This window comes from Mirounga angustirostris, unplaced genomic scaffold (assembly GCF_029215605.1).
Source record: "Mirounga angustirostris isolate CCGP_5_RB_7025 unplaced genomic scaffold, mMirAng1.0.hap1 SCAF_5, whole genome shotgun sequence".
Classification (NCBI taxonomy): Eukaryota; Metazoa; Chordata; class Mammalia; order Carnivora; family Phocidae; genus Mirounga; species Mirounga angustirostris.
The window spans coordinates 95,695,326-95,708,209 of NW_026991713.1; the positions used below are offsets into that span (position 1 = coordinate 95,695,326).

Sequence of the window (12,884 nt, forward strand, 5' to 3'; positions counted from 1 at the left end):
TTGGATCACTACATTTGTATCTTTGGGGTAAATACCCAGTAGTGCAATTGCTGGATCGTATGGTAGCTCTATTTTCAACTTCTTGAGGAACCTCCATACTGTTTTCCAGAGTGGCTGCACCAGCTTGCATTCCCACCAACAGTGTAGGAGGGTTCCCCTTTCTCCGCATCCATGCCAACATCTGTCGTTTCCTGACTTGTTAATTTTAGGCATTCTGACTGGTGTGAGGTGGTATCTCATTGAGGTTTTGATTTGGATTTCCCTGATGCCGAGTAATGTTGAGCACTTTTTCATGTGTCTGTTGGCCATTTGGACGTCTTCTTTGGAAAAATGTCTGTTCATGTCTTCTGCCCATTTCTTGATTGGATCATTTGTTCTTTGGGTGTTGAGTTTGATGAGTTCTTTATAGATTTTGGATACTAGCCCTTTATCTGATATGTCATTTGCAAATATCTTCTCCCATTCTGTCAGTGTCGTTTGGTTTTGTTGACTGTTTCTTTTGCTGTGCAAAAGCTTTTTATCTTGATGAAGTCCCAATAGTTCATTTTTGCCCTTGCTTCCCTTGCGTTTGGCGCTGTTTGTAGGAAGAAGTTGCTGTGGCTGAGGTCGAAGAGGTTGCTGCCCGTGTTCTCCTTTAGGATTTTGATGGACTCCTGTCTCACACTGAGGTCTTTAAACCATTTGGAGTCTATTTTTGTGTGTGGTGTAAGGAAATGGTCCAGTTTCCCAACACCATTTGTTGAAGAGACTTTTTTCCATTGGACATTCTTTCCTGTTTTGTCGAAGATTAGTTGACCATAGAGTTGAGGGTCCATTTCTGGGCTCTCTATTCTGTTCCATTGATTTGTGGGTCTGTTTTTGTGAGAGTACCATACTGTCTTGATGATGACAGCTTTGTAATAGAGCTTGAAGTCTGGAATTGTGATGCCACCAGCTTTGCTTTTCTTTTTCAACATTCCTCTGGCTCTTTGGGGTCTTTTCTGGTTCCATACAAATTTTAGGATTCTTTGTTCCATTTCTTGAAAAAAGTTGATGGTATTTTGATGGGGATTGCATTGAATGTGTAGATTGCTCTAGGTAGCATTGACATCTTCACAATATTTGTTCTTTCAATCCTTGAGCATGGAATGTTTTTCCATTTCTTTATGTCTTCCTCAATTTCTTTCATGAGTATTTTATAGTTTTCTGAGTACAGATCCTTTGCCTCTTGGGTTAGATTTATTCCTAGGTATCTTATGGTTTTGGGTGCAATTGTAAATGGGATTGACTCCTTAATTTCTCTTTCTTCTGTCTTGTTGTTGGTGTATAGGAATGCCACTGATTTCTGTGTATTGATTCTATATTTTCCCACTTTACTGAATTTCTGTATGAGTTCTAGCAGTTTTGGGGTGGAGTCTTTGGGGTTTTCCACATAAAGTATCATATCATCTGCAAAGAGTGAGAGTTTGACTTCTTCTCTGCCGATTTGGATGCCTTTTATTTCTTTTTGTTGTCTGATTGCTATGGCTAGGACTTCCAATACTATGTTGAATAGCAGTGGTGATAGTGGACATCCCTGCCGTGTTCCTGACCTTAGGGGGAAAGCTCTCAGGTTTTCCCCCATTTTAATGATATTCGCTGTAGGTTTTTCATATATGGCTTTTATGATATTGAGGTATGTACCCTCTATGCCTATACTCTGAAGACTTTTGATCAAGAAAGGATGCTGTACTTTGTCAAATGCTTTTTTTGCATCTATTGAGAGGATCATATGGTTCTTGGTCTTTCTTTTATTAATGTATTGTATCACATTGATTGATTTGCAGATGTCAAACCAAACTTGCAGCCCAGGGATAAATCTCACTTGGTCGTGGTGAATAATCCTTTTAATGTACAGTTGGATCCTATTGGCTAGTATTTTGGTGAGAATTTTTGCATCCATGTTCATCAAGGATATTGGCCTGTAATTCTCCTTTTTGATGGGGTCTTTGTCTGGTTTGGGGATCAAGGTAATGGTGGCATCATAAAACGAGTTTGGAAGTTTTCCTTCCATTTCTATTTTTTGGAACAGTTTCAGAAGAATAGGTATTAATTCTTCTTGAAATGTTTGGTAGAATTCCCCTGGGAAGCCATCTGGCCCTAGGCTCTTGTTTGTTGGGAGATTTTTGATGACTGCTTCAATTTCCTTAGTGGTTATAGGTCTGTTCAGGTTTTCTCTTTCTTCCTGGTTCAGTTTTGGTAGTTGATACATCTCTAGGAATGCATCCATTTCTTCCAGATTATCTAATTTGCTGGCATAGAGTTGCTCATAATATGTTCTTATAATTGTTTGTATTTCTTTGGTGTTGGTTGTGATCTCTCCTCTTTCATTCATGATTTTGTTGATTTGGGTCATTTCTCTTTTCTTTTTGATAAGTCTGGCCAGGGCTTTATCAATCTTGTTAATTCTTTCAAAGAACCAGCTCCTAGTTTCGTTGATCTGTTCTACTGTTCTTTTAGTTTCTATTTCATTGATTTCTGCTCTGATCTTTATTATTTCTCTTCTCCTGCTGGGTTTAGGCTTTATTTGCTGTTCTTTCTCCAGCTCCTTTAGGTGTAGGTTTAGATTGTGTATTTGAGAGCTTTCTTGTTTCTTGAGAAAGGCTTGTGTTGTTATATACTTTCCTCTTAGGACTGCCTTGGCTGCATCCCAAAGATTTTGAATAGTTGTGTTTTCATTTTCATTTGTTTCCATGAGTTTTTTTTATTCTTCTTTAATTTCCTGGTTGACCCATTCATTCTTTAGTAGGATGCTCTTTAGCCTCCATATATTTGAGTTCTTTCTGAATTTCCTCTTGTGATTGAGTTCTAGTTTCAAAACATTGTGGTCTGAAAATATGCAGGGAATGATCCCAATCTTTTGGTACCAGATGAGACCTGATTTATGACCTAGGATGTGATCTATTCTGGAGAATGTTCCATGGGCACTAGAGAAGAATGTGTATTCTGTTGCTTTGGGATGGAATGTTCTGAATATATCTGTGAAGTCCATTTGGTCCAGTGTGTCACTTAAAGTCTTTATTTCCTTGTTGATCTTTTGCTTAGATGATCTGTCCATTTCAGTGAGGGGGGTGTTAATAGTCCCCCTCTATTATTGTATTGTTGTCAATGTGTTTCTTTGCTTTTGTTATTAATTGCCTTATATAATTGGCTGCTCCCATGTTAGGGGCATAGATATTTACAATTGTTAGATCTTCTTGTTGGATAGATCCTTTAAGTATGATATAGTGTCCTTCCTCATCTCTTAATACAGTCTTTGGTTTAAAATCTAATTTGTCTGATATAATAATTGCCACCCCAGCTTTCTTTTGGTGTCCATTAGCATGGTAAATGGTTTTCCACCCCCTCACTTTCTTTTTTTTTTTAATTATTATTTTTTAAAAGATTTTATTTATTTATTTGAGAGAAGAATGAGAGACAGCACAAGAGGGAAGAGGGTCAGAGGGAGAAGCAGACCCACTGCTGAGCAGGGAACCCGATGCGGGACTCGATCCCGAGACTCCAGGATCATGACCTGAGCCGAAGGCAATCGCTTAACCAACTGAGCCACCCAGACGCCCCTCCACCCCCTCACTTTCAATCTGGAGGTGTCTTTGGGTCTAAAATGAGTCTCTTGCAGACAGCATATCACTGGGTCTTTTTTTTTTTTTTAAGATTTTATTTATTTATTTGAGAGAGAGAATGAGATAGAGCATGAGAGGGGGGAGGGTCAGAGGGAGAAGCAGTCTCCCCTCTGAGCAGGGAGCCCGATGCGGGACTCGATCCTGGGACTCCAGGATCATGACTAGAGCCGAAGGCAGTCGCTCAACCAACTGAGCCACCCAGGCGCCCGGGTCTTATTTTTTTATCCAATCTGTTAGCCTGTGTCTTTTGATTGGGGTATTTAGCCCATTTACATTCAGGGTAACCATTGAAATATATGAATTTAGTGCCATTGTATTGTCTCTAAGGTGACTGTTACTGTATATTGTCTGTGTTCCTTTCTGGTCTATGTTGCTTTTAGGATCTCTCTTTGCTTAGAGGACCCCTTTCAATAGTTCTTGTAGGGCTGGTTTCATGTTTGCAAATTCCTTTAGTTTTTGTTTGTCCTGGATGCTTTTTATCTCTTCTTCTATTTTCAATGACAGTCTAGCTGGATAGAGTATTCTTGGCTGCATATTTTTCTCATTTAGTGCTCTGAATATATCATGCCAGTCCTTTCTGGCCTGCCAGGTCTCTGTGGATAGGTCTGTTGCCAATCTAATGTTTCTACCATTGTAGGTTACAGATCTCTTCTCCTGAGCTGCTTTCAGGATTTTCTCTTTGTCTCTGAGACTTGTAAGTTTTACTATTAGATGTCAGGGTGTTAACCTATTTTTATTGATTTTGAGAGGGGTTCTCTGTGCTTCCTGGATTTTGATGCCTGTTTCTTTCCCCAAATTAGGGAAGTTCTCTGCTATAATTTGCTCTATTATATCTTCTGCCCCTCTCTGTCTCTTTCATCTTCTTCTGGGATCCCAATTATTCTAATGTTGTTTCGTCTTATGGTATCACTTATCTCTCGAATTCTGCCCTCGTGATCCAGTAGTTGTTTATCTCTCTTTTTCTCAGCTTCTTTATTTTCCATCATTTGGTCTTTTATATCACTGATTCTCTCTTCTGCCCCATTTATCCTAGTAGTTAGAGCCTCCATTTTTTATTGCACCTCATTAATAGCCTTTTTGATTTCAACTTGGTTAGATTTTAGTTCTTTTATTTCTCCAGAAAGGGTTTCTCTAATAACTTCCGTGTTTTTTTCAAGCCCAGCTATTATCTTTAAAATCATCATTCTGAACTCTAGTTCTGACTTCTTACTAATGTCCTTATTGATTAAGTCCCTGGCAGTTGGTACTGCCTCTTGTTCTTTATGTTGAGGTGATTTTTTCCATCTCGTCATTTTGTCCAGAGGGGAATAGATGAATGAGAGAACAAAATGCTAACAGGGTAATAACATCCCACACTAAACAAATCAGAAAAGACTTGAAACGGGGAAGAGAAAGGGAAAGAAAGAAAAAGAAAAAGAAAAAGATAAAAACAAACAAAAACAAAAACAAAACAGAATATGATCAAATATGATCAGGCTGGTGCATAGATCAGTGCCACACACTAGATTTTGGGCGTATTTTGGTCTGTTAGAAGAAAGTGCCTCCCAAAATTTTAAAGAAAGAAAAACTTATATATGTACAAAAATAAGGGTTAATATGATGAAGGGATGGAATATGACTGTAAAGGTGAAAATTATAAAAGATTTTATAAAAGGAATTGATAACATAAGAAGTTGGTTGAAAAAAGAAAGAAGAAGATTTAAAAAAAAAAGGGAGGGAGAGAATGTGATCAGGCAGGAGACTAGAACAAAGTCATACACCAGATACTTAGGGTATATTTTGATCTGTTAGAAGAAACTGTATCCCAAATTTTAAAGAGAGAACAACTTATATATATATACCAAAAATAAGGGTAACTATTATGAAGGGATAGAATATGACTCTAAAAATGAAAAATAAAAAAAGATTTTTTTAAAAAGGGATTGATAAGATGTTGGTTGAAAAAGGGAAAAAGAAAAATTCAAAAAAAAAAGTTAAAAAAAATTAACTTTGAAAGACTAAAGAATCATGGGGAAAAAGCCACGAATTCTATGTGCAGTATTCCCCTAGTGCTGGAGTTCTGCCGTTTTCATTGATCAGTGAACTTGGTCTTGGCTGGCTATTCTTTTTTTTTTTAATTATGTTATGTTAATCACCATACATTACATCATTAGTTTTTGATGTAGTGTTCCATGATTCGTTGTTTGCGTATAACACCCAGTGCTCCATGCAGGACATGCCCTCCTTAATACCCATCACCAGGCTAACCCATCCCCCCATTCCCCTCCCCTCTAGAACCTTCAGTTTGTTTTTTCAGAGTCCATAGTCTCTCATGGTTTGTCTCCCCCTCTGATTTCCCTCCCTTCATTCTTCCCCTCCTGCTATCTTCTTCTTCTTTTTTTTTTTTTTTAACATATAATGTATTACTTGTTTCAGAGGTACAGGTCTGTGATTCAACAGTCTTACACAATTCACAACGGTCACCATAGCACATACCCTCCCTAGTGTCTATCACCCAGCCACCCCATCCCTCCCACCCCCCACCACTCCAGCAACCCTCAGTTTGTTTCCTGAGATTAAGAATTCCTCATATCAGTGAGATCATATGATACATGTCTTTCTCTGATTGACTTATTTCGCTCAGCATAACACCCTCCAGTTCCATCCATGTCGTTGCAAATGGCAAGATTTCATTCCTTTTGATGGCTGCATAATATTCCATTGTATAAATATATAATACCACATCTTCTTTATGCATGCATCTGTTAATGGACATCTTGGCTCTTTCCATAGTTTGGCTATTGTGGACATTGCTGCTATAAACATCGGGGTGCACATACCCCTTCAGATCCCTACATTTGTATCTTTGGGGTAAATACCCAGTAGTGCAATTGTTGGGTCATAGGGTAGCTCTATTTTCAACTTTTTGAGGAACCTCCATACTGTTTTCCAGAGTGGCTGCACCAGCTTGCATTCCCACCAACAGTGTAGGAGGGTTCCCCTTTCTCTGCATCCCCGCCAACATCTGTCCTCTCCTGACTTGTTAATTTTATTGGCTAGCTGTTCTTGCTGATCTTCTGAGGGAGGGGCCTGTTCCCGCGGTTCCCAAATGTCTTTGCTGGAGGCAGAATTGCCCCATCCTTGCCCGGTCCAGGCTAAGTAATCTGCTCGGGTTTGCTCTCGGGAGCTTTTGTTCTCTGCAAGCTTTCCATACAGCTTTGGAGGACGAGAGTGAAAATGGCGGCTTCCCAATCTCTGCCCCGGAGGAGCTGAGAACTCGGGGCCCCAGTCCTCAGTGCGCCCCAGAGAAAAGCAGTCAATCACTCCCGTCTCCCTGGTCTCCGGCCGCACTCCGTGCTCACCTGGCCTGTGACTGAGCATTTCTATCTCTGGCACCCGACTCGTGGAATCTCCAAACCCAGCAGATCCCTGCAGTGCACTCCCACGCCGCTGCTCCCGGGGGAGGAAGGGGAATCTCCCCGGATCTGCTGCTTGTCGGGTCCCTGCTGGAGGAGCAGTGGCCCGACTGTGCTGTGGATCACAGTTTATGGCAACCCTGAGCTGAGAGCCCACTCCTCGGCTCTGTCTCTGCAGCCGGCTTCCCTGCTCTGATACCTGGGAGCTCTGCCACACTCAGGCACCCCCGGTCTTTCTGTGATCCTGAGGGTCCTGAGACCACACTGTCCCATGAGGATTCCACCCCCTCTTAGCCACTGGAGCGACGTCCCCCAGCGGAGCAGACTTCTAAAAGTTCCGATTTTGTGCTCCGCTGCTCTATCACTTGCCAGAAGCGGCCGGCAGAGGACCCCTCTCCCGCTGTCTATCCTCCCAAGTATCACCTCAGATTCACTTCTCTGCACGTCCTACCTTCCAGAAAGTGGTCGCTTTTCTGTTCAGAGAGTTGTTGCTATTCTTTTCTTCGATCTCCTATTGAGTTTGTAGGTGTTCAGAATGGTTTGATCCCTATCCAGCTGAATTCCTGAGACCAGAGAAAATCCAGGTCTCCTATTCCTCTGCCATCTTGCTCTTCCTCTGACTTATTTATTTTATAACTGGAAGTTTGTACCTCTTGACCCCCTTCATCCATTTCACCCATCCCCCTGCCCACCTTACCTCTGGCAACCACCAGTTTGTTCTCTATAGTTAAGAGTCTGTTCATTTGTTTTGTTTTTTAGAGTCCACATATAAATGAAATCATATGATATTTGCCTTTCTATGTCTGGCTTATTTCACTAAGCATTATACCCTATAGGTCCATCCATGTTGTTACAAATGGCAAGAGCTCATTCTTTTTGATGGCTGAGTAATATTCCATCATATATATATGTATACACACCACATCTTCTTTATCCATTCTTCTGTAGATGGACACTTGGGCTGTTTCCATATCTTGACTATTGTAAATAATGCTGCAATAAACAGAAGTACATATATTTTTTTCAAATTAGCATTTTCATTTTCTTTGGGTAAATAACCATTAGTGGAATTACTGGATCATATGGTATTTCTATTTTTAAATTTTTTATTAAGTTTTGTATTTTAATTCTAGTATAGTTAACATAGTGTTATATTAGTTTTAAGTGTACAAATTGGTGACTCAACAATCTTATACTCAGTGCTCATCATGATAAGTGTACTCAATCCCCTTCACCTTTTTCACCCATCCCTCCATCCACCTTCCCTCTGGTAACCATCAGTTCTCTATAGTTAAGAGTCTGCTTCTTGGTTTGTCTCTCTCTCTTTTTTTTTTTCCCCCTTTGCTCATTTGTTTGTTTCTTAAATTCCACATATAAAGGAAATCATATGGTATTTGTCTTTCTTTGATTTACGTATTTTACTTAGCATTATACTGTCTAGCTCCACCCATGTTATTGCAAATGGCAAGATTTTATTCTTTTTATGGCTGAATAATATTCCACCATATATATACACCACACCTTCTTTATTCATCTATCAAGGGACACTTGGGCTGCTTCCATAATTTGGCTATCATAAATAATGCTGTTATAAACATAGGGGTTCATACATCCCTTCAAATTAGTGTTTTTGTATTTTGGGGGGAAATACCCAGTAGTGCAATTCCTGGATCATAAGGTAGTTCTATTTGTAATTTTGGGGGGAACCTCCATACCGTTTTCCATGGTGGCTGCACCAGTTTGCGTTCCCACCAACAGTACAAGAGGGTGCCCCTTTCTCTGCATCTTCACCAGACTTGTTATTTCTTATGTTTTTGTTATTAGCCTTTCTGAAAAGTCCTGTCTTCTTGCCCAAGCCACTCTTTCTCCACCTTTAATGATTTTTCACTGTTTTCTCTGTCTCTACTTATAGTCCCCCCTTATTCTTGTTTCTTTATTATGATTTGTTTTGTGTCTCTCTTACAGATGGAGCAGATCTCAGCCTGAGATTGGTAGATGGAGTCACTGAATGTTCAGGAAGATTAGAAGTAAAATTCCAAGGGGAATGGGGGACAGTGTGTGATGATGGCTGGGATAGTAATGATGCCGCTGTGGTATGTAAGCAATTGGGATGCCCAACTACCATTGCCGCCACTGGTCGAGTTAATGCCACTGAGGGAACTGGACACATTTGGCTTGACAGTGTTTCCTGCCACGGACATGAATCTGCTCTCTGGCAGTGTAGACACCACGAATGGGGAAAGCATTATTGCAATCATAATGAAGATGCTGGTGTGACATGTTCTGGTAAGTTAAAAGAAAGAGAAAAACAGAGAAGGAAGGACCTGTGTTCTTTAGGAGTAGGAATGGGTGTGAGATGGGAGAGATAGAAATAACTAATAATTTCCATGTTGTAAGGAATCTTAAACACATTCCTTTTTTTCTTTCTTTTTAAAAAGGTCTTATCTATCTATCATCTATCTATTTAGAGAGTATGGGCAGAGGGAGAGGGAGAGAGAGAATCCTCAAGCAAACTCCACACTGAGTGCAGAACCCAGCGTGGGGCTCGACCCCACAACCCCGAGATCATGATCCCAAAATCACAACTCCGAGCTCATGACCTGAGCTGAAACCAAGAGTTGGACATTCAACCAACTGAGCCACCCAGACATCCCCATTCTTTATTTGACTAGTTTGGAGGGTTGTCTATTTTCTGTAGTAATTATTCAGGCTGCTGTTAGGGACCACATTTCAGAGTCTAAATCTACCTGGAGCTCCAAGACACAAAATGTTATGTCTTTTTAAAAAATCTCTGACTTGCTCATATTTTTCTGCCATTGACAATTTTTATTAACCCTTGCAGCTATAATCCTGTTTCTAACCGAATTCATAGCCTATACTGGCTGTTAAAAAAAACACCAAGAGATGGATAAGTCATCCTTTCCAATGCCTCAGTATGTGGGAAGGAGCAAGATAAAAAAAAATCTATCCTTTGGGAGCTAACCTCCATATGTATCTATGGACTAAACTTAAGTTTCTTTTGCAGATGGATCCGATCTGGAGCTGAGACTTGTCGGTGGAGGCAGCCGCTGTGCTGGGACAGTGGAGGTGGAAATTCAGAAACTGATAGGGAAAGTATGTGACAGAGGCTGGACACTGAAAGAAGCCGATGTGGTTTGCAGGCAGTTGGGATGTGGATCTGCTCTCAAAACGTCCTATCAGATTTATTCCAAAGTTAAGGCAACAGACACATGGCTGTTTTCAAGCAGCTGTGTTGGAAATGAAACTTCTCTTTGGGACTGCAAGAACTGGCAGTGGGGTGGACTTAGCTGTGATCACTATGAAGAAGCTAAAGTTACCTGCTCAGGTAAGACTTTCAATCAACGTGTTAAGAAGTTGAATTCCAGGGGTATAAATTTCCAGTAAGATCCTTGAAACTGATGAGAAACATTGGTACTTATGACTAGATCTCACTCAAGAAACCAGAAAATGCCTATTCCATTGTGTGAGTTTCAGATGAAATTATAATTCATTTTGTGCCTTGGTCAAGGGTGTGACTTGTTTTATTTTGTTTTTGTTCACTTTAGCTTTTCAGGAATTTTTTTTTAAAAGATTTAATTATATGAGTGGAAGAGAGAGATTGAGCAGAGGAAGGGGCAATGGGAGAGGGAGAGAGAATCCCAAGCAGACTCCCCACTGAGTGTGGAGCTCAATCTCATGACAATCTCACGATGCTTAACCGACTGCACCACCCAGGCGCCCCTGTTTTTGTTTTTATTTAAATAACAGTTAATTAAGGGGCACCTGGATGGCTTAGTTGATTGAGGGACCACCTCTTGATTTCTGCTCAGGTCATGATCTCACATTCATGAGATCAGCCCTGCGTTGTGCTCGCTGGGGTGTCTGCTTAGGATTCTCTCTCTCCCTCTCCCTCTGAGCCTCCCTCAGCTCTCTCTCTCTCTCTTTAAATGAATAAATAAAATCTTAAAAATATAAATTAGTTAAAATACAGTATAATATTAGTTTCTGATGTACAAATTAGTGATTCAACACTTATAAAGAACACCCAGTGCTCTTCACAAGTGCCCTCCTCAATCTCATCCACCCCACCTCCCCTCTGGTAACCATCAATTTGTTTTCTATAGTTAAGAGTCTGTTTTTTAGTTTGCCCCTCTCCCTTCTTTTCCCTATGCTTATTGATTAAGAAACAAAACAATTGAGTCATTTTTAAATCCATGGAAGTACTGAAAGATTAAGAAGGATTAAAATTTTGAAGGTAGAACTTAAATATGTCTTTCATGGGAACGTCTCCAAATGATTTTTATAAAATGTGAGACAGGAATCCATCAAAATCCCAGAGGAGAACACAGGTGGAAACCTCTTCGACCTCAGCCACAGCAACTTCTTCCTAGAAACATCACTAAAGGCAAGGGAAGCAAGGGCAAAAATGAACTATTGGGACTTCATCAAGATAAAAAGCTTTTGCACAGCAAAGGAAATAGTCAACAAAACCAAAAGACAACCGACAGAATGGGAGAAGATATTTGCAAATGACATATCAGATAAAGGGCTAGTATCCAAAATCTATAAAGAACTCATCAAACTCAACACCCAAAGAACAAATGATCCAATCAAGAAATGGGCAGAAGACATGAACAGACATTTTTCCAAAGAAGACGTCCAAATGGCCAACAGACACATGAAAAAGTGCTCAACATTACTCGGCATCAGGGAAATCCAAATCAAAACCTCAATGAGATACCACCTCAAACCAGTCAGAATGCCTAAAATTAACAAGTCAGGAAATGACCGATGTTGGCATGGATGCGGGGAAAGGGGAACCCTCCTACACTGTTGGTGGGAATGCAAGCTGGTGCAGCCACTCTGGAAAACAGTATGGAGGTTCCTCAAAAAGTTGAAAATAGAGATACCCTACAACTCAGCAATTGCACTACTGGGTATTTACCACAAAGATACAAATACAGTGATCCGAAGGGGTATGTGCACCCCAATGTTTATAGCAGCAATGTCCACAATAGCCAAACTATGGAAAGAGCCAAGATGTCCATCAACAGATGCATGGATAAAGAAGATGTGGTATATATATAGAGAGAGATATAGATATCTATATCTATATCATCTATATCTATATCTATATATACAATGGAATATTATGCAGCCATCAAAAGGAATGAAATCTTGCCATTTGCAACAACATGGTTGGAACTAGAGGGTTATATGCTACGCAGAATAAGTCAATCAGAGAAAGACATGTATCATATGATCTCACTGATATGAGGAATTCTTAATCTCAGGAAACAAACTGAGGGTTGCTGGAGTGGTGGGGGGTGGGAGAGATGGGGTGGCTCGGTGATAGACATTGGGGAGGGTATGTGCTATGGTGAGTGCTGTGAGTTGTGTAAGACTGATGAATCACAGACCTGTACCTCTGAAATAAATAATACATTATATGTCAAAAAAAAGAAGAAGAAGAAGAAGATAGTAGGAAGGGAAAAATGAAGGGGGGGAAATCAGAGGGGGAGATGAACCATGAGAGACTATGGACTCTGAGAAGCAAACTGAGGGTTTTAGAGGGGAGAGGGGTGGGGGGATGGGTTAGCCTGGTGATGGGTATTAAGGAGGGCATGTATTGAATGGAGCACTGGGTGTTATACACAAACAAGGAATCATGGAACACAGCATCAAAAACTAATGATGTAATGTATGGTGACTAACATATCATAATAAAATAAAATTAAAAAAAATATGTTAGATAAACTGGCATGACTATGTAAGAATTTCTTCTTTCTGAATGTTTTTGTGTATTTCACTGCAACTTCTTTTAGCAGTTCCAAAGTGAGCTGTGAGT

General features: G+C 40.2%; 1 protein-coding gene across 3 annotated transcripts in view; it reads left to right on the forward strand.

Annotated features, from left to right (window-relative positions):
* Positions 1–12,884, forward strand: part of CD163 (CD163 molecule) — a 49,620-nt gene that overhangs the window by 9,706 nt on the left and 27,030 nt on the right. For all 3 annotated transcript variants that reach the window (XM_064591621.1, XM_064591620.1, XM_064591622.1), the window contains exons 5-6: positions 9,002–9,322; positions 10,062–10,382. In XM_064591621.1, the coding sequence (XP_064447691.1) occupies positions 9,002–9,322; positions 10,062–10,382 (642 nt within the window). The remainder of the gene's footprint in view (positions 1–9,001; positions 9,323–10,061; positions 10,383–12,884) is intronic.